Source organism: Toxorhynchites rutilus, chromosome 1 (assembly GCF_029784135.1).
Source record: "Toxorhynchites rutilus septentrionalis strain SRP chromosome 1, ASM2978413v1, whole genome shotgun sequence".
Taxonomy (NCBI): domain Eukaryota; kingdom Metazoa; phylum Arthropoda; class Insecta; order Diptera; family Culicidae; genus Toxorhynchites; species Toxorhynchites rutilus.
The window spans coordinates 106,581,721-106,603,972 of NC_073744.1; the positions used below are offsets into that span (position 1 = coordinate 106,581,721).

Consider the following 22,252-nt stretch of genomic DNA (forward strand, 5'->3'; position numbering starts at 1 on the left):
GCGCGCCCGTGAATTTAGCGCGCGCCAAATTTTGTATTAGTAAATAAGAAAACAAGAATTGTAAACATGACGAATAATAAAAGCATTCGAGGCAGTCAAGCTCGGGGATTAGAACTCAGAATTTCTACCGCGCCGGGCGCGTTCAATTTTTCCTCCGAAAGGTTCCGGTAATGAATCGCTTGTTTCGGATCGATCGAACAATAAGGATATGCTGTCGAGCATGTACAGCAAAGTGGAAAACATGTTGAAGAAAAATGATTCCCGCACAGAGTCGGTTGGAGAAGTTCATTTGGTTGAGCCATCGTTGTCTGCTGAGAAGTTTGATTCACGATTCATGTTTTCACTGTCTATCTACATCGGATCGAATGTGGTAAACTATCCGTTGGTCAAAGGAGGAAGACGGGAACAAACGTCAGTACTCGGAAGAGCAAATGTGAGACCGATTTAAACCTTGCAAATCGTTGGTTCAAAGTGGAAAAACAGATATAATATATGAAAAATTTATATAAAAGCTAGACTACTATAAACAAAAAAAAGTTGTTGGCGACTGCAAACTCTATTTCATTGTAACAAATTAGGACAGCAGTGAGAAAATGAATATGACCATTTATTTTTTCTTCCTCTCAAAACAACCAAATTAAAAAAAAAAGTGAAGCCGAAAAGCCTTTTCCTAATCAATTCAAATCGACTGTTGGTAGGATAATCAATTTTTAAATAAATTAGGAGATTTTTAGAATAAGGGCGATAAAATGTGTATGAAAGGAAATTATGCACCTAGAAGAAAGTAGTACGATCTAATTCTTCTCATGCTTCAAGAATGTAATTCACAGACTGAATTAATTTAGCAGAGAAATTTAAACCCGGCATCAAAATATGAATCAAAGAAGGGATAATTATTATTTAACAATATTCCGTCAATTCTGGGAAGACTGCTTATTCTGTTTAGAAAGACACAATCATATCTCCCGTACTTTAATTGTATGGACAGGGAAAAATGGGGAAATGTACTTATCGATAATTTGAATAGGTGTGATTCTAACTTTACATACACACTTTGAAGTGGGATTTTAACAAAATGTAAAATGTTGAGGCATATTTGTCTACAGCCAATTTATAACAAGAATGTGTCCATCAATCGCAATAATAGCTTTTGAATGTACCGAAGGGCTGGAAAACCAGGAATGAATTCTTGTAAGGACATGTATGCCCCAATACTTACTTAACAGTTCATGAGTAACTGAAATGTGGGATTATCGAGAATAAAAATGTAAACAAAGTAGCGCTATAAAAGCGAAGAAGAATCATGGGACCTCCAACAATAAAGATTGAAATGAAGAAAACTAAATATTGAAGAAGATGAAAGATTAAAGATTAAAAGAATATGAAAGATTAAAGATTAAAGAATTAATGAGGGGGAGATATATTCAGCAAGAATGATGAAAATAAACATATTGCACCAAGAAATTTTTAAATGAAGCTGTACAAGCTCATCAACAATGATCGATAAGACTTTCGGGGAAGCTTTAAGGAGATATGACCATTTTTGTTTCCATTTAGAATTGGGGAATTACAGAGTTGAGGGAGTATGTTTTATTTTAATTACAACCGAAAAAAAAATCATTTAAGTTCCTATGACTGAAAAGTAAAAATCAAAAATCAAATACATTTATCTAATTATTACATTATTGTATAATCTGCTTGCAATAACCTCTTCAAGATTATTTCAAGCTGTACAAGTAAGGGGGATGAAGCGGCCCTAATCGCTTCAGACATCATTATAGAGACGCTTGGAGAATGCTTCGCTCCATTTTTCCATATTTCATTTTAACACGCGCGTTGTTGTCAATTTACAAAAGTACATCCACCTTGGAGATGAACGGCCCTGTTGTTAATTTTTGTTTCCGCGTATGCTAAATTTGCCCTAGTTTAATTGTGTTGCTCTTTACACAATCGCGTGCAGAGTCAGCACGAGGAAGCGCGCGCCAAATTTTGTATTAGTAAATAAGAAAACAAGAATTGTAAACATGACGAATAATAAAAGCATTCGGGGCAGTCAAGCTCGGGGATTAGTACTCAGAATTTCTACCGCGCCGGGCGTGTTCAATTTTTCCTCCGAAAGGTCCATGATTTGGTATCAAGCCAGTGCCGAAGACGGTCGGTTCACTGGGGGAATCCGCTTTGTAAAAAGATGTAAGTCGGGGGTATCTTGACGTAGGACTACGTCTTTCATTTCTATACCGGGGTGTAAAATCAAAGTTTCGAAAACGAAAGCGTTACGCCGGAGACCGAGATTTTGAGCGTTAATAGCTCCTAAACAACTGAACGAAATGGTATGATGAACACTTCATTCGAAAGATAAAATGTCTACGCGTTATATACTTGTTACTTTTTGATCCAAAAACTTGTTTCAATGGTCTTAAAATTGCTTTCAAAACAGGCTATTGAAATCACCAATCGGTATATAAGCGAGCGGCGCTCGGAAATCCACTCAGTTCTAATTGAACAGCGATTGGAGCATGTTGTCGCTGTTGCGGTGAAGCTCTTTATTTATCATGAAAGCGCGGATGAACGGTGTCACCAAGAGCCTGTTTGTGCACCCTAGGCCAGAAGGGAATCTATCAGGAGGAGAGTGATGCCACAAACGGTTCCCTGGGAAGACATCGCTACACACACATACACGCGCGGCTATTAACAGGTGGTTATCGAGTTGGCATTAACCACTGGTGGGCTTCCAGTATCGAGGAAAATGTGGAAATATCTAATCGTTACTGAAAATAATCTGCCAGTTCCTTTGGGAATTTTCAAAATATATTCATGTGAAAGAGTTTAATTGAATGTTTTCTATCCAAATAACACTGTGACCAAATATGTTTCAATCAAGTGCTATTAACAGGTGGTTATCGAGTTGGCATTAACCACTGGTGGGCTTCCAGTATCGAGGAAAATGTGGAAATATCTAATCGTTACTGAAAATAATCTGCCAGTTCCTTTGGGAATTTTCAAAATATATTCATGTGAAAGAGTTTAATTGAATGTTTTCTATCCATGTAACACTGTGACCAAATACATTTGGTTTTGTGGTTTTTCAATCAATCGCAATTAACAGGATAGCTTGAGAAGATTATTCTTCCCCATCAGTAGGATATTTCCGTATCCAATATTGTATGCGCCCGCAATCGATTATTGCTCAGTCGCCGAAAGTTCCAAGCTCAGAGAGTTCATTCCCCTCTAGTTTGCCTTCCAAATTGCCATCGTAAACCACACCTTCTCTCGATTCAATCACACACAAAAAGCATACTTAAGCGATATTCTGGTGGTGAGACACATTCATTTTTCGTGAGGACATCGACAAGACAACATCGTTGCCTAACGTGCTGGAGGAGGTGGACGGCGAAGGATCGACACATACACGCGCAGAACTCTTTCCGTTAGGATGCCATTCAGCATCGAGAAAGTTCCGGAAAGATCTAATCATTGCTGAAAAATAATCTGGCAGTTCCTTTGGGAATTTTCAAAATATATTCATGTGAAAGAGTTTAATTGAAGTTTTCTATCCATGTTACACTGTGACCAAATATGTTTCAATCAAGTGCTATTAACAGGTGGTTATCGAGTTGGCATTAACCACTGGTGGGCTTCCAGTATCGAGGAAAATGTGGAAATATCTAATCGTTACTGAATATAATCTGCCAGTTCCTTTGGGAATTTTCAAAATATATTCATGTGAAAGAGTTTAATTGAATGTTTTCTATCCATGTTACACTGTGACCAAATATGTTTCAATCAAGTGCTATTAACAGGTGGTTATCGAGTTGGCATTAACCACTGGTGGGCTTCCAGTATCGAGGAAAATGTGGAAATAACTAATCGTTACTGAAAATAATCTGCCAGTTCCTTTGGGAATTTTCAAAATATATTCATGTGAAAGAGTTTAATTGAATGTTTTCTATCCATGTAACACTGTGACCATATACATTTGGTTTTGTGGTTTTTCAATCAATCGCAATTAACAGGATAGCTTCAGAAGATTATTCTTCCCCATCAGTAGGATATTTCCGTATCCAATATTGTATGCGCCCGCAATCGATTATTGCTCAGTCGCCGAAAGTTCCGAGCTCAGAGAGTTCATTCCCCTCTAGTTTGCCTTCCAAATTGCCATCGTAAACCACACCTTCTCTCGATTCAATCACACACAAAAAGCATACTTAAGCGATATTCTGGTGGTGAGACACATTCATTTTTCGTGAGGACATCGACAAGACAACATCGTTGCCTAACGTGCTGGAGGAGGTGGACGGCGAAGGATCGACACATACACGCGCAGAACTCTTTCCGTTAGGATGCCATTCAGCATCGGGAAAGTTCCGGAAAGTTCAATCATTGCTGGAAAATAATCTGCCAGTTCCTCTGGGAATTTTCAATATATATTCATGTGAAAGAGTTTAATTGAATGTTTTCTATCCATGTTACACTGTGACCAAATATGTTTCAATCAAGTGCTGTTAACAGATGGTTATCGAGTTGGCATTAACCACTGGTGGGCTTCCAGTATCGAGGAAAATGTGGAAATATCTAATCGTTACTGAATATAATCTGCCAGTTCCTTTGGGAATTTTCAAAATATATTCATGTGAAAGAGTTTAATTGAATGTTTTCTATCCATGTTACACTGTGACCAAATATGTTTCAATCAAGTGCTATTAACAGGTGGTTATCGAGTTGGCATTAACCACTGGTGGGCTTCCAGTATCGAGGAAAATGTGGAAATATCTAATCGTTACTGAAAATAATCTGCCAGTTCCTCTGGGAATTTTCAAAATATATTCATGTGAAAGAGTTTAATTGAATGTTTTCTATCCATGTAACACTGTGACCAAATATGTTTCAATCAAGTGCTATTAACAGATGGTTATCGAGTTAGCATTAACCACTGGTGGTCTTCCAGTATCGAGGAAAATGTGGTAATATCTAATCGTTACTGAAAATAATCTGCCAGTTCCTCTGGGAATTTAAAATTACATTCATGTGAAAGAGTTTATTTTAATGTTTTCTATCCATGAAACACTGTGACCAAATACATTTGGTTTTGTGATTTTTCAATCAATCGCAATTAACAGGATAGCTTCTGAAGATTATTCTTCCCCATCAGTAGGATATTTCCGTATCCAATATTGGATACGGAAATAAAACCTTGTGGCTCCAACGTAACGCTCTCGTTTTCGAAGTTCTCCAAATATTCATTCATTCAGAATGAATTCAGATTCAACTTCAAACAAATGATCTCTAAATCAACGATAGTCCTACGTCACGCTTGCGGTTTTACCATAGATATAACCCACTTCCTGTTTTTTTTGCCCACTGAGTTGTGTTTCCCTAACACGAACATCAAAATTAATGTACCTGCAAATATACATGCAAGTCGGGGGTATTTTTTGGTGTTAAGTAGAGATGTCTAAATTTTTCGTTTATTCGATTATCGATTAATCGTGGGGCCAAATAATCGATTCATTCGAATAATTGTCTTTCAGAATTCGATTAATCGAGCGAATATTTATTTCTTGTAATCGAGATGAACAGACATTTATAATAAAAAAAATTATGCAGAATATGCAGAATAGTAGTTTTTGAATGGTAATTCAGTAGATTGATAAATTTACCATTTCGTGATTTTTTTGCGGGCGATTGAAAAAAGAGCACATCATGCAAATGATGCAAAATATTTTAATTGCAACAACATACAATTTTTTGTGTTCAAAACTACCTGTTCTTCGAATGTTGTTGAAATAGCAGATTCATTTGAAAATTTCTATTTGGTCCCTATAACTACTAGTTCAAAAGAAGTATTTTTGTAGAATCATTGACCACTAGTATTTTCCTTGGCACTCTGAATTTGAATACTACCACTTTAGTACGGGAGATTAGATCACATCCTTCTATTCCACTATTTACTCCTGCAGACGCTGAATTCTTCTCCCCAGTCTCCTCCACCATCAGGGAATTATTTTTATGCTTCAACCGTAAGTGGTTTAGCATAATCGATGAATTTCGACAAACAAAGTTTAAATTTTGCACTGTATTTTTTGAAAAAAATAGTTTCCTTTTTCATTAATCGCGATTACTGTGATAATTATTCGATGTATTCATATCTTGATTTTTCATTATTCGATACAAAATTACTCGGATAAAATTGCAGATATTCGATTATTTGAATTAATCGAACGATTAACCGACGTCTCTAGTGTTGAGTACATTTGCACTCGCTTGTCGTTGTGCAGACCGGAATATATTTCCCTAAAACGTACTTTTAAACTGAGAAGCCAGGGAAAATCGTCTTTTCAGATACTAGAGGTGAATGAACTTTCGCGGTTTGAGAACCGTTTGATCGTTTGACAATTCTTCCGTTCACATATTTTGGTGTCCCGGGCATCATATATATATATATATATATATATATATATATATATATATTGTTTACACTTTGAGTCAAAGTTCGACCACCTTCCTACCACAGAATGTAAACATCTGAATCAATTTTTTGGATTACACGGATGGCGAGCTTCCTCTGATGTTGGAAGATAATCGCCTTTTGCTGATATTTATTGCAAGCTACAATATTGGGTTGTTTCATTAAACGATGTTGTATCCAATTCGATACCTTTTTCGCATAAGCTTCTTTCCAGAAGTGTCAAAAACCGAAAGCTGAGCTTCTTTGTAATGTTGCTTGTTGGTGACAACACGAAGGAGCGCCAACTGAACCCCTCGTTCGTCAGTCATGCGTTTATTTTGATTATGCTTCCTTTACAATGCAGGTTTTTAATCGTCTGCGATATACTCACGCGCGACATTTTTCAGAGAAGCTCTTTACAATGGTGCGCGGTATTGCGCGATAATCTGTCATAATCTGTCTGTCAAACCTGCATCCCTCTAATCACACTGCCATTTTCGTTATGGACAAGATCGTACTAGATTGGTGGAACAAGATTATATCGTTAGAAGTGTGTATGCAAGTATTTCAGATAATTAATAATTGAAAAACTAGCTAATTCAATAGGATATTAACAAAAATATGTAAAAATAATTATGATTATGCAGCAATATGTTTGCATTAGTTGATCGACTTAGCTCTCACTTATTGAAGCGGTTCATATGTATATAGCTGAACATTCATTTCAATATATATCTTTCCTTTTATCTAGCATATCTTGTTCCACCTCTCTGATGTATGTAGCGTCTCCTGTCAAAGCAACGCGATTTTCGCAGCAAAAGCTTGGAGAGTTCTATTTGTTTCGCACTGTCATGGGTGATTTCGCGCTTTGCTCTGATTGGTTGGCGAATAAAAATCGTTATTAAAGAAAAAAAAATGTAAGAAGTTGTATCTAGGACACGACCGCATCCCTACACAATTATATTATGCAATCCACTTGTTTACCACTTCGAATATTGTTTTAGAATGCATGGAAATTTTTGTAATAGATTATGTTCTTCGTTACAAATAAATTTGATGAACTCCTTTTACGTTTGACATGATGCCCGGGACACCAAAATATGTGAACGGAAGAATTGTCAAACGATCAAACGGTTCTCAAACCGCGAAAGTTCATTCACCTCTAGTATCTGAAATGACGATTTTCCCTGGCTTCTCAGTTTAAAAGTACGTTTTAGGGAAATATATTCCGGTCTGCACAACGACAAAAAATATAAAAGTACTCAACACTAGAGACGTCGGTTAATCGTTCGATTAATTCAAATAATCGAATATCTGCAATTTTATCCGAGTAATTTTGTATCGAATAATGAAAAATCAAAATATGAATACATCGAATAATTATCACAGTAATCGCGATTAATGAAAAAGGAAACTATTTTTTTCAAAAAATACAGTGCAAAATTTAAACTTTGTTTGTCGAAATTCATCGATTATGCTAAACCACGGTTGAAGCATAAAAATAATTCCCTGATGGTGGAGGAGACTGGGGAGAAGAATTCAGCGTCTGCAGGAGTAAATAGCGGAATAGAAGGATGTGATCTAATCTCCCGTACTAAAGTGGTAGTATTCAAATTCAGAGTGCTAAGAAAAATACTAGTGGTCAATGATTCTACAAAAATACTTCTTTTGAACTAGTAGTTATAGGGACCAAGTAGAAATTTTCAAATGAATCTGCTATTTCAACAACATTCGAAGAACAGGTAGTTTTGAACACAAAAAATTGTATGTTGGTGCAATTAAAATATTTTGCATCATTTGCATGATGTGCTCTTTTTTCAATCGCCCGCAAAAAAATCACGAAATGGTAAATTTATCAATCTACTGAATTACCATTCAAAAACTACTATTCTGCATATTCTGCATAATTTTTTTTATTATAAATGTCTGTTCATCTCGATTACAAGAAATAAATATTCGCTCGATTAATCGAATTCTGAAAGACAATTATTCGAATGAATCGATTATTTGGCCCCACGATTAATCGATAATCGAATAAACGAAAAATTTAGACATCTCTACTTAACACCAAAAAATACCCCCGACTTGCATGTATATTTGCAGGTACATTAATTTTGAAGTTCGTGTTAGGGAAACACAACTCAGTGGGCAAAAAATACCACCGACTTACATCTTTTTACAAAGCGGATTCCCCCAGTGAACCGACCGTCTTCGGCACTGGCTTGATACCAAATCATGGACCTTTCGGAGGAAAAATTGAACGCGCCCGGCGCGGTAGAAATTCTGAGTACTAATCCCCGAGCTTGACTGCCCCGAATGCTTTTATTATTCGTCATGTTTACAATTCTTGTTTTCTTATTTACTAATACAAAATTTGGCGCGCGCTTCCTCGTGCTGACTCTGCACGCGATTGTGTAAAGAGCAACACAATTAAACTAGGGCAAATTTAGCATACGCGGAAACAAAAATTAACAACAGGGCCGTTCATCTCCAAGGTGGATGTACTTTTGTAAATTGACAACAACGCGCGTGTTAAAATGAAATATGGAAAAATGGAGCGAAGCATTCTCCAAGCGTCTCTATAATGATGTCTGAAGCGATTAGGGCCGCTTCATCCCCCTTACTTGTACAGCTTGAAATAATCTTGAAGAGGTTATTGCAAGCAGATTATACAATAATGTAATAATTAGATAAATGTATTTGATTTTTGATTTTTACTTTTCAGTCATAGGAACTTAAATGATTTTTTTTTTCGGTTGTAATTAAAATAAAACATACTCCCTCAACTCTGTAATTCCCCAATTCTAAATGGAAACAAAAATGGTCATATCTCCTTAAAGCTTCCCCGAAAGTCTTATCGATCATTGTTGATGAGCTTGTACAGCTTCATTTAAAAATTTCTTGGTGCAATATGTTTATTTTCATCATTCTTGCTGAATATATCTCCCCCTCATTAATTCTTTAATCTTTAATCTTTCATATTCTTTTAATCTTTAATCTTTCATCTTCTTCAATATTTAGTTTTCTTCATTTCAATCTTTATTGTTGGAGGTCCCATGATTCTTCTTCGCTTTTATAGCGCTACTTTGTTTACATTTTTATTCTCGATAATCCCACATTTCAGTTACTCATGAACTGTTAAGTAAGTATTGGGGCATACATGTCCTTACAAGAATTCATTCCTGGTTTTCCAGCCCTTCGGTACATTCAAAAGCTATTATTGCGATTGATGGACACATTCTTGTTATAAATTGGCTGTAGACAAATATGCCTCAACATTTTACATTTTGTTAAAATCCCACTTCAAAGTGTATATGTAAAGTTAGAATCACACCTATTCAAATTATCGATAAGTACATTTCCCCATTTTTCCCTGTCCATACAATTAAAGTACGGGAGATATGATTGTGTCTTTCTAAACAGAATAAGCAGTCTTCCCAGAATTGACGGAATATTGTTAAATAATAATTATCCCTTCTTTGATTCATATTTTGATGCCGGGTTTAAATTTCTCTGCTAAATTAATTCAGTCTGTGAATTACATTCTTGAAGCATGAGAAGAATTAGATCGTACTACTTTCTTCTAGGTGCATAATTTCCTTTCATACACATTTTATCGCCCTTATTCTAAAAATCTCCTAATTTATTTAAAAATTGATTATCCTACCAACAGTCGATTTGAATTGATTAGGAAAAGGCTTTTCAGCTTCACTTTTTTTAATTTGGTTGTTTTGAGAGGAAGAAAAAATAAATGGTCATATTCATTTTCTCACTGCTGTCCTAATTTGTTACAATGAAATAGAGTTTGCAGTCGCCAACAACTTTTTTTTGTTTATAGTAGTCTAGCTTTTATATAAATTTTTCATATATTATATCTGTCGCCATCCGTGTAATCCAAAAAATTGATTCAGATGTTTACATTCTGTGGTAGGAAGGTGGTCGAACTTTGACTCAAAGTGTAAACAATATATATATATATATATATATATATATATATATATATATATATAATATATATATATATATATATATATATATATATATATATATATATATATTTCTACACTCCCCCTGCTCAAAGTAGGGTAGTTTTAATTTACTTTTCGATCAACACATTGAGTTGCTGAAAAGAGTTTGTTTCAAGGTTTGCTTCTTTTTGTACAACGGAAATGAAAAAAGTCCGTCGTAAGCGTCGTATCCGAAGGCGGCGAGGAAGGCGGTGGCCTAGATACCGAGGACTCGTCTTGGAGCTCAACCTCTGAAGGTAAAGGACAACAATAATATTGAACGAAAAATTAAATATACAATTCCAAACAATGCATTTTCAGATACAACTCTTCCTGACAAAAGTGACTCCAAGAACCCAACCCCGGTGTCAACGCTTCACAAGTGGAATCAAGTCGAAAGCCAACTCCTACGTTCGAAAACAGTGGACCGGGCAGGTGCAGAATCGGTTCGATCTCTGAATGATATAAAGGAAGACTTGAAAAAACGGCATGGCAAATATTTGAGTGCCGACGATGTGAATTGGGGATGTTGGGCTAACTGAATTTGCAGCACCACAGCATATCATTGGACTTTTCAGTACAGTTCCTGTCCACAGTGACGTCCTTTTGGAAAAGGCGAGATTGTATTTTCAAGTAGCATCCACTGTAAACCAGGCATATGTCAGGGTCTTGCAAGACCTGAAAGACGATCATCGTCAATTGATGAACATAGCATCCGTGATGGGCCAACGAATTACAATGCTTGAGGAAAAAACAAAATGAATATGATACAATGCTTACTGCTATGAACAGCTCAGTATCTGCTAGAGAGAACGGGTTTTCAGTAGAGTTGGCTCAATCCGTTACAGATTGCGTTGATGTGGATCACCTGTGATCACCTGTGGATCACCTGTGATCATATGAATAAGTAAAATGCACATTTCAAAGGTTTATTTTATTTCTTTATTGAGTATCATCAAGCAAACAGATCAACCGTACCGTAAATGGCAGTAACATTAAATTTCAAACCCAAACGTTTTCATGTCTTGGCCCAAACCAATGCTTGGGTCAAATATGCCACCGTGAAGATACCCACATTTTGCAAAAAATTTCACGTAATCATAATTTTTAAAATGTTTCAAAGCTTCACATATGGTAATAGTCAAATTTTTAGAGTTTTACATTCGCGGTTTCGGGGTGGCCGTGTACATGATGTACAAATAAAACACGCACGAACGTAAACATAACAAATTAAAACTATATTACTGAACGGACTAAAAACATACTATATACATTGAACGATGACGAACTTGCACTCCTTTATTATGCTGTTGCGCGCATCTACGGGTGACAGCTTAGCTGCCACCAGTGAGCTCAGCAGTGTTGATGTTGATACCGGTTGTTAGGGATGTCCATGTTCCCAACATCTCTCCTCTTAATACAGCTGGTACGGGTCAAACTTTATCGGTGGTTTTCGCAGACGTGAAGAGCGACGATATACCTGTACAGCTGTTTCCACTTCAGTAGGTCTGGATGATAGAGCAGTCGTTGCAGGGGACAAAGGAACTACAGATTTGGATGTAGGCTTGGTGGAAGAAGGCTGACTATCTGTTGTTGATTCTGGTGTAACCCAGACTAAGCTGGGTGAAGTTGGCGTGGATGGCAAGCTCTTCAATGATGTTGAATGTTCAGCCGGAGTTGTGAGCATGAACGGCGTTGATGGCAATGGTACTGGTGGTGTAGACGGACCCGTTGATTGTGTTTGGCTCGGCTTGTGCAGGTTCCATGCTCGCTGCAAGATGTCCAGAGACAACTGACATGTATCCACCTTGGAAGGCATCGAGCTAGAAGTTTTGGCGCCAGATTCTGTTCGGCTTCGAAGCTGGTTGATATGCGAACTACTCTCAATCCACACGTTGAACATCACCTGTCCAACCCGCTCTAGAATGACCCCTGGTGCCCATCTCCATGAGTTCTTGGAGTACACCTTGGCGTAGATCGCATCACCTTTCTTGAACGACCTCGGAACAGTTTCACTAATTGTTTCCCGAACAGCTGGTGGACGAAGTAAGTCCAAACTGGTACGAATTCTGCGCCCAAACATAACTTCGGACGGAGATTTGCCTCCTGGTGCTGACACGTTTGGTGTTGTTCGATAAGTCAACAGAAAAGTGTCCAAAGCGTTCTGGATTGGTCCTCTCCCCTCTCGAATCTTCTTGATCGCTTGCTTGAATGTGTCTACGAACCGTTCAGCTTGCCCGTTGGATTGCGGATTAAACGGTGCGGTTGTCACGTGGTCGACACCGTTCTCAAGACAAAACTGTGCAAACTCGGCACTAGTGAATTGCGTACCGTTGTCGCTTACAAGCGTTTCTAGCATACCGAGGCGAGCGAAGAGACTTTGTAGAATTCCGATCGTTGCAGAGGCTGTGATCGACTTCGTTCTGATGATTTCGACCCACTTGGAATATGAATCGACGCTGAGCAAGAAATAGTCTCCTTCGATAGGCCCTGCGTAGTCAATGTGAACGCGCTGCCACGGATGCGTTGACTTGGGCCACGACAGCGGCGGTACTTTGGGTGGACTCTTGGCTGCAGCTGCGCAGTTACGACACGCTTTGACATGCGCAGCGATATCCGAATCGATCGACGGCCAGTAGACGAAGCTGCGCGCGATCGCCTTCATGCGCTGGATGCCAGGATGACCTCGATGAAGATGTTGTAGGCAACGCGCCCGAAACTCGCTCGGGATCACTAAACGTTCAGCAAACATCACGCACCCTCGAACCGTAGACAGTGAACCACTTCGATCGAAGAACTGCTGAAGTGAACGATCTCGAATGGCCGTTTTTGACTGCGGCCATCCTTGCTGGACGAAACGATAGACATTGCTAAGAACAGGATCGGAACGGGTGGCGTGCTGTATTGTTCTGAAATTGAGAGGAAGAGCGGTAACTGCATCTAATGCAATTGATCTTACGTCGTTTTCAGTTATGATGCTGGCTACTACAAAATCTTCTTCCGGCTTGACGTGTTGATTGATCAACCGTGACAGAATATCGGCGTTACCAAATTTCGATGTGTTTATGTAGACGATATTGAAGTCGTATAACAGTAACTGGAGTGCCCAACGTTGTAGCCGGTTTGCCGTGTAAACTGGGATGCCGTTTTTCGAACCGAAGATCCGAAGAAGTGGAGCGTGATCGGTTTGCAGTGTGAACTTCCGACCAAACAACATCTTGTGGAACTTGGTAACAGCGAAGATAATCGCCAGTCCTTCACGATCTGGCTGACTGTAGGCTTGTTCAGCGGCTGTTAGTGCTCTGGAAGCGTGTTGAACAACTTCCATCGACCCATCTGGAAACTTGTGGCTGTTGGTCGCTCCAACTCCAACCGATGACGCATCCGCTGCTATCACTATCTCGCGTTGTGGGTTATAGTGCGTCAGAAGCAAATCTGAGGTGAGAATCTGCTTGAACGTGGAGAAGGCCTTGTCGCACTCCGCTGACCAGACGAACTTCTTGTCGGTTTTCAGGAGCTCATCTAGCGGATATCGCAGCGTACGCATACTCGGGACGAACTTCCCGTAGTAATTTATCGCTCCCAGAAACGATCGAACTCCAGTGACATCTTTTGGGGCCGGCATGTTGCAGATTGCTTCGACTTTTGCCGGATCCGGACGCAGACCTTGCCCGTCGATGAGATGTCCCAGATATTTGATCTGATGTTGAGCGAACGAGCACTTTTCCGCTTTAATGGTGAATCCGAACTCCTGGATTCGACGAAGGACGGCTTGAAGATTGCGCCAATGATCCGCTTCGTCGACCCCGCCAACGAGAACATCATCGAGATATCCAGACGTGCAGCTTAGTCCAGCCAGCATCGTATCTACGAGCTGCTGAAAAGCTCCAGGTGCCGCCTTGACACCTGGTGGAAGCTTATTGTACCGATAAAGACCTCGATGTGTGTTGATTGTGAGCAACTCGCGACAACTTTCGTCCACCTCCACCTGCAAGAACGCATCTGAGAGTCGATCTGACTGTAGACGTTGCAGTTCGCCAGCCTAGCGAAAATATCCTGCGGCAGAGGAAGTGGGTACTGATGCGGCTGCAGAGCGTCATTGAGGCCTGTAGAGTAGTCCCCACATATACGGATCGCGCCACTTGCCTTGCGAACAACGACGATTGGGGCTGCCCACTCCGAGAAATCGACCAGTGTAATGATGTTGGCTCGTTCAAGTCGATCCAACTCTGTGTCGACTGTGTTGCACACGGCATAAGCCATTGGTCGCTTCGGTCGAAACACTGGGGATTTACCTTCCTTCAACGTGAACTTCACCTTCACCTTCGAGCACAAGCCTGGATCGTCGCTGAATACCGTTGGAAAAGCTGCTTGGAGCGCGCTGATTGATGTTGGATAGATGTTGATTTGATTACAAAACTGATCCATAGGCAACGATCCGAGGTTGAACGTGTCGATTAGATCCAGTCCAAGCAGATTGAGTTTCTGCTTAACCACAAAGAATCGACCATGACGCCTCTCCCCCTTGATCACAACTTCACATAAGCATTCGAATTGTAGCTTCAAGGGCTTGCCCGAGGCTGTGGCAGCTTGGACTTTCGCAGGGCCTGTTGTTGGCATTCCAATCTGCCTCCATGTCTGCTCGGAAATGACGCTGATGTTCGAGGCAGTGGCGAGTTGAAGAATGATCTGCCGGCCGTTTACTTCCGCCTTCACAAATCTCTTTCGCTTTCGAACGTTCTTTACTTGCACGCTTCTCGTTACCATCAGCTTGGATGGGTGGCGCTTGCCTTGCCCTCACCTTCTTGGCACTACCGCAGTACCCATCTTTGTGGCCCACTTGACCGCAATCTTTGCACCGATGTCTGATGAAAGGACAGTCTCTCGAATAATGCATTGCACCACAGTTCCAACAAGGCGCTGCTGGAGCGGCACCCCGCTGATTTGAAGATCTTGACTCTGGCGATCCCCGTCCTGCGCGGGAATGCTTCCCATCGAACTGCTTTCGTCTAACCGCCTGCACTGCTGTCGACGAAGACGCTGCCTCTATCATCGCCGTATCGTGCCTAAGGTTCAGAAGACGTTGACATTCATCGGAAATCTGCTCCAACGTAATGTCGTTCCGCTCCTCGATTCTGCTCAGCAACCTGGTCCTGACTTCCGCATCGCTTTCTGCCTTCAGTCCACATACAAACACGAGGCATTTGAACTGGTCCTCCGAAAGCTTCCCCAGTTCAAATTCGACACACAGCTTGTTCACCCGACATGCGCACGTTTTGTAGTCTTTGGTGGCTTGCTTCGTGACTTGCAAGCACCGATACCGTTTGCTGATCACGGATTCTGGGATGCCGAATAAACTCTTCAGCTTACTCACCGTGTCGTCGAACTTCACTTCGTTGGGGCTTTTCGGTAGGATATAGCTGGTATATCGCTCGTGCTCTGACGGCCCCAGTTTTCTCAGCAGCAATCTCACCTTTGCTTCATCGTCGAGTCGAACGGCATCTTTCGCAAACAAATCCTGGTATCGCACGTACCATCCAGCAAATGTGATGTGTTGATCCGGATCGTACCGGAATTCGATGATATTGCTCGCCAGTGAATCAAGAATCTGCTCCGGGTTCGTCGGCACCTGAACATTGATGGCCGACATCACCGCTCGAAACATCTGCTCTTTCTGCTTCAAAAAGGGCGAAAACATACCGTCGTCGGGAATTTTCCTCCTCTTTCCTATAGTGAAAAACCCTCACTCACTCACGCAAAATGTTCTCATTTTTTTCCGTTTTCCTCGTCGCCACTTTTACATTCGCGGTTTCGGGGTGGCCGTGTACATGATGTACAAATAAGCACGCACGAACGTAAACATAACAAATTAAAACTATATTACTGAACGGACTAAAAACATACTATATACATTGAACGATGACGGACTTGCACTCCTTTATTATGCTGTTGCGCGCATCTACGGGTGACAGCTTAGCTGCCACCAGTGAGCTCAGCAGTGTTGATGTTGATACCGGTTGTTAGGGATGTCCATGTTCCCAACATAGAGCTATTCTCAACATATAATTACAAGATTCACTTAAGGTGAATCATCCAAAAAGAAATAATAAAGAAAATAAAACACTCGTTTAGGATAACTATCCTTTATTCGACTTGTCCGATCGCGTTTACAATTAAGCCTGATCCTAGCTTTATCCCTACTTCTTTTCCTAAGCTTGCTTTCCTTGTTCTTTTTACTCTGGGCGGGTTGGTGGTGGTGTGTCGGTGATAACGGCGTGGCTTGGTGTATGCGTGCGTGATGATACGGCTTGGTATTGGTTATGATGGCGTGGCTTGATCGATGCGTGCCATGACGATGGCGTGGCTTGATGGTGGCGTCTCCTAAGGGTAGCTTGGCTTGGCTTGGCTTGGTTTGATGTTGGCGCAAATTAGATGGGACTGGTGCGTAACTATATGTTTTCTTCAAGTGTTTTTTGAGATATCCAAACACGTACTCTATAGGATTATAGAACGGAGCATACGCTGGCAGAAAGATCACAATAATTCCCAATGATCGTAAGTACTCTATTATTGCTTTGTGGCAGTGGATACGGGCTCCATCCATAACCCATATACTATATTGCCCAGGATGTCGTTTAACGCGGAACAATGACGACACGCAATCAAAAAAGACGGGTGGGTAATGTCGGGGACATAACCGGAGTGACGTAGGACAATACAAAGGGGACAGCTTTTGTTAAATATATATTTTAAATATATTGTTTTATTTTGAATACGTGAATACCCACCTATCTACCTGAAAAATGGATTAGTTTACTGTTTACTCTTTATGAATATGTTGATGGTTCTGAAAAGAACCTTTGGTGTTGTGTTTTTGTTATCACTCGATTTCCCATCTTGTTTGGTAATACCTTCCTGTTTAGCTATTGCGTTTGCCACTCGCCACAGCTTTCACAGTTGGAAAATTTCTTCCCATCCAGCTTGTGACATGTTGTTCAGTAAATTACATTTAATGCGACGTGCCGGAGAAACACTTCTCCACTCACTGAAACTAATTGTTGCCTTGATGAGCGCCGAACCGAAGTTGCTCTGTTCTTGATGCGGGTTTTCTGATTGTCGTGAGCAGCTTTGCAAGCCAACTCGAGCACTCCGACGGCCGAAACTCTATAATCGCTGTTAGGTATACTGGTGCTCCGGCACCAATCCGTTCGGCCTAGTTACCCTTGCGGAGCAATCAGTGAATGCGACCAACAGGGAACTGGAGACCTGCACGGTTCGAGTGAAACTTTGCCTTTCCCTTAACTTGTCCTCCTCTGTTACGTCCACGATGCCGATGCCGTACAACCACACGGGTTTACGGTTTGAAAGAAAATAAGATATTTTTTTGGGGTCCGCGTGTTTTATACTCTAGCGGTACACACTCACAGGATAGAGACAAATCGGCAGACTCAGCCAGAGGGGCGAGTCCAACGAGACGAACGAATGAGCGTTAAAAGGGAGCGATGGCAAAAAAATACATTCATTATGATTTGTTCGCTCGTTGGATTCACATGCAGGCTAAAGAGGGTCCTTTTCAGGATCACATAATTATCTTCAATCCAAAGAGTTTATTGTTTTGTTATCACTCGATATCCCCATCTTGTTCGGCTAAACCTTTCTGTTTAGCGATTGCATTTGCCACTCGCCACAGCTTTCACAGTTGGAAAATTTCTTCCCATCCAGCTTGTGACATATTTTACAGTAAATTACATTCAATGCGACGTGCCGAAGCGCCACTCAGTGTCGCATTGGAGGCGATTTCAACCTGTAATTGAATATTTACGATGACAGTGGTACAGTGTCGACTTTCAATTTGGGGTCATAATTTGGATCTCTATGTTTACAAAAATGTCCAACTAAATAAGTCGCATTACATGTCCGTCCAATTAGCTAAATGTCGAACTAATAGTAAATTACTGTACTTTCAATCTAGAAACAATTTAAGAATTGGTGAAAATTGTATAATCAGGAAAGTCCCCAACTATCAATAAGCTCAGAACAACTGCCAAATTCACATACTCATCATATCCTGGCAAACAAATTATGAAAAAATCAATTTGTGTTTCATTATTATTTTGGATAGTGTTTTAGAAAGCATTGAACTGTATCTTCTAAACTATTTTTTGGTAGGTTTAATGGCCCTGAAAAGCGCCTTGTTTTATGGAATGGTTCCAATTTAGAAAACGTAGTACTCGTGGTTTTGAAACAAAAACATTTCGAACGCCCTCGATGCCGCCTTGTTCTGGATTTGCCACCAAAGCAGTTTGTATAAAGAACAAACTTTTTTCTTCTGCTACCTGATGCCGTTTTGCGATTGCGTTTGCCACTCGCCACTCGCTGCAACTGTCTGTTGTTGTCTTGATGTGTTCTGTTCTGAATGCGGTTTTTCTCGATCACTTCGGCGGCCGATACTATATAATGCCGGCTAGGTGGACTGGTACACTGGTACTAACGCGCTCGGCCTAGCTACCCTTGCGGGGAACTCCAGATCAACACGGTTCGAGCGGGATTTTGCCTTTCCCTTCACTTTTCCTCCTTTACCATGTCCAGACATGGCTGCTTGGGTTGGTTTGTTGATGTGTTGTGATGCGAACCGATGTGGTGTACGGTTTGAATGAGAATGATCGTTACGGCAGCGGAGCGGGGATTTTTAAGCTGACTGGCTGGCTCGAGAATTACGCATGTGTGAGACTGCGACCAATGTTTCGTTCATTTTTTTCTTTTTCCTTTCCAATCGTGCTTCATTCTATTTCGCTGCTGTTCTGGTTGCCCGTTTTGGTCGGTACGATTTGAGGAGCAAAAAATGGACCAATCAAAAATGGGCACATAGTGCATTTTGATAATGCTTGATATTTCACAATTATTCAATTATTTATCTCAAGAAAAATGAAATGTTATTCGTTATGATAGATGCGTAGATATATTTCCTATCAATTGATGCAAAAACCTTTGCGATCTATTGAGAAATGCTCGAGTTATAAGCGTTCCAAATCTTGCATTTTTTCCTACTTGTTCAGTGCCTGGATTTCCATTTCACCCCCTATATCTTCCGGTTAGACGTAGTCCTACGTCAAAACCAAGGTGTGTTCCCGCTCGAGAACGGGTTGTTTGAAAAAGTTATTCCCATATGCTCTACATATAGTATTAGGTGTTGTTAGTCCAATTAATATTCGAATTGGGTTGAATAAACACTCAGAAAGTAAAAAATTATGAAAGAAAATGACCTTTCCGATTTCAAATATGTTTTCTCTATATTAAAGTAACATGATTTTACTGATGAGAAAAATAAATAATTGTGTTCGGTATTGGTAATTATCTTATATTACATTGGTGAGTTTTGACGTAGGACTACGTCTAACCTTTCAATATGGGGGCCCATTTCAATATTTCGATGTGAAAAAGTGTTCAGTATTTGAACGCTAATACTTTTTCAATTAATTGATGGATTTTGATTCTAAATACACGAATTAATAGTAAATATCCTCAGCAATTTTTTGTATGCTCTACATTACGATTTTTCAGTTCATATAGAGCTCAAATTGATGAAAATTGAAAGAAAGAAATCCCTACTTTCCCATACATTTTGTCTGCGCTCCCGCAGCAAACAGCTATTCATTACAAGCAATCACAGGAACGGGCGAAACGTAGTGACAAGGAGAAGACGAGTGGGGAACGCAAAAGAGATTAGGTATAAAGGCGGTCGCTACAACGTAAACTATCTTATATATAAAATTCTCGTGTCACGATGTTCGTGGTATTATACTCAAAAAACTTGGTAGGCATGAGAATAGGTCGTAAACTATATATAATACCGCTAGGATACCTATTACTTTATATTTTATACCGATTAGGGTGGTCCCATGCAAACAAAATCGGCATAACTTTGTTTTCGTATTTTTTTTGCATAAATTTGGCTAGAAAAAAAACTTATAACCAATTTTCATCCTCATTCCCTTTTTTATCGCGATATATGTATTTTTATATAAACGATGCCAAATAATTGATTTGTTGTTCTTTTTTTTAAACAGGACGAATTTATTTACGTTGTTTAATGCCAGATGGCACTTCGTCCTCTTCATCGAATTTCACCCTACACATACGCAAGTAACCTCAATTCGACTAAAACTAGGAATATCGCCGGCGAGCTGGAAGCCTTTTTGGATGAGCACAATAAATTATTGAAATTATTCTAATCACACCCATGCTCGGAATGCAAAATAACAGTCACGCTATTGTCATCAATCCTGATAAAAAACCGATTGAAGAGCACGTGTGTAGATCCAATGCGCCACAGTTACTTTAATTATTAGGAACATCATTACTCATTTTGAATTAATATTTTAATATTATGTGGTTGGAGGAGACGAAACAAACAAAAGAGTGTCCTCGATGGATTCTTATGTGTGTCGTTTGATGAATTGGCGCAGTCAGGACAACGTCATTCTAGGATGTCTTGAGCTGTGTCAATAATCCATGGTCAACATATTCGCAAAGGTAGAGAGCGAACGACTTCGATTCCTATGAGACAATCAACAGAAGCGGTTCGAGGAATGATAGCGCGACGCTATCATGAGTAACACCTACACAGCCTTTGTTCAAACGACAGCACGTGTGTTCAAACAAAAGAAATGCAGTCTTTAATGGGCTCTATTACAAAATTACACGTATTTCGTCCAACATGTTTCTGGATGTTTGCAAGATTTATAGAAAAATCATTAAGTTCGGACTGTTTTCTAAGTATTTAAACAACATCGAGTAATGATTTTCATCCAAATTTAAGCAATTTAAAATTATTTTCGTGTCTGCTAATCTGATACAGATTAAATTCCTCGAATACGGATTACTTATTTTGAAGTTTATGCGCCGAGGCAAGGTAGCTACATTTCATAGCACGAATGCTCAGATTTCTGAATGCAAAAGACGAATCCTGAGATCCGATCGATCCGGTCCATTTCTCTGTACATCATAGATCTGATCTCCATCTCCACATCACACTCAGGTTCGGGAAGTTCCCACGGTCCAGTGCAATACACGGTGAAATCTTCACGTATCTGCTCGATATCCACGATATCCTTCAACGATCATAATCAATTAATTTTATAGATCATTGAAACATTTGAACACACATGTATTGCATGTATGTACATGTATTGCAATACATTAGTTATTTTTTATTCAACAGTCAAAATATTCACTAGAAGGCAGAACAACGTTTGCCGGGTCAGCTAGTATCACTATATAAAGAAAGCGGTGGTTGTGATTGGCCTCATTCTATTGTTGCACGCCAAGCAGTGAAGACGCAGATTGCAGATCGCAGATTGAGTACACGATATCGAAGCATTCTTCGTGAGGACACCGACTGGATAACATCGTTGCTGGACGAGCTGGATGGCGAGTGATCGAGTGCCTGCAGGAGTGGAGTGGAGGAGTTATTGAAAAGTAAAGTTTTCACCAAGGGCCTTTATCAAGGCTAGAGACGAATGAACTGCAAAAGTTTCATGTCTCTATAATTCAAAACCTTATCTTACCTTATTTCGAAGCATATGCAGATTGTTTATGCAATGCGATACCGCAAAAGGAAGGGAGAGGAGTCTCTGATGAGATGTAAAGGGGAGCCCAATCGTCAATCGAGGTGTATTGAATTCGAAGCGTCGCATCGGATGGTGGAGCAGCTCATCGTATTTCGAGGAGTGATGAAGTTGAGCTTTCGATTGTATATAATGCTGGTGCGTGTTTTGGAAAATTTACATAAAAAGTGAGC

General features: G+C 40.0%; 1 protein-coding gene and 1 pseudogene across 1 annotated transcript; one reads left to right on the forward strand and one right to left on the reverse strand.

Annotated features, from left to right (window-relative positions):
• Positions 1–208: 208 nt before the first annotated feature.
• LOC129761278 (uncharacterized) lies at positions 209–11,326 on the forward strand (annotated as a pseudogene).
• Positions 11,327–11,866: 540 nt separating this feature from the next.
• On the reverse strand, positions 11,867–16,102 carry LOC129761279 (uncharacterized protein K02A2.6-like). Its single transcript, XM_055758991.1, has 3 exons — positions 15,254–16,102; positions 14,599–15,180; positions 11,867–14,494 (listed from the first exon to the last, which is right to left on the reverse strand). Exons 1-3 carry the CDS (start codon positions 16,100–16,102, stop codon positions 11,867–11,869), a joined length of 4,059 nt encoding a protein of 1,352 aa, XP_055614966.1.
• Positions 16,103–22,252: the final 6,150 nt, after the last annotated feature.

What these genes read in the sequence shown, in the direction of transcription:
- LOC129761279 (XM_055758991.1), bottom strand. Translation starts at nt 16,102, where the DNA reads ATGTCGGCCATCAATGTTCAGGTGCCGACGAACCCGGAGCAGATTCTT. An exon ending in ACTGCGGTAGTGCCAAGAAG is followed by an intron (nt 15,181 to 15,253) that starts GTGAGGGCAAGG and finishes AACGTTCGAAAG; the next exon opens with CGAAAGAGATTTGTGAAGGC. An exon ending in CAATCGTCGTTGTTCGCAAG is followed by an intron (nt 14,495 to 14,598) that starts GCAAGTGGCGCG and finishes TATTTTCGCTAG; the next exon opens with GCTGGCGAACTGCAACGTCT.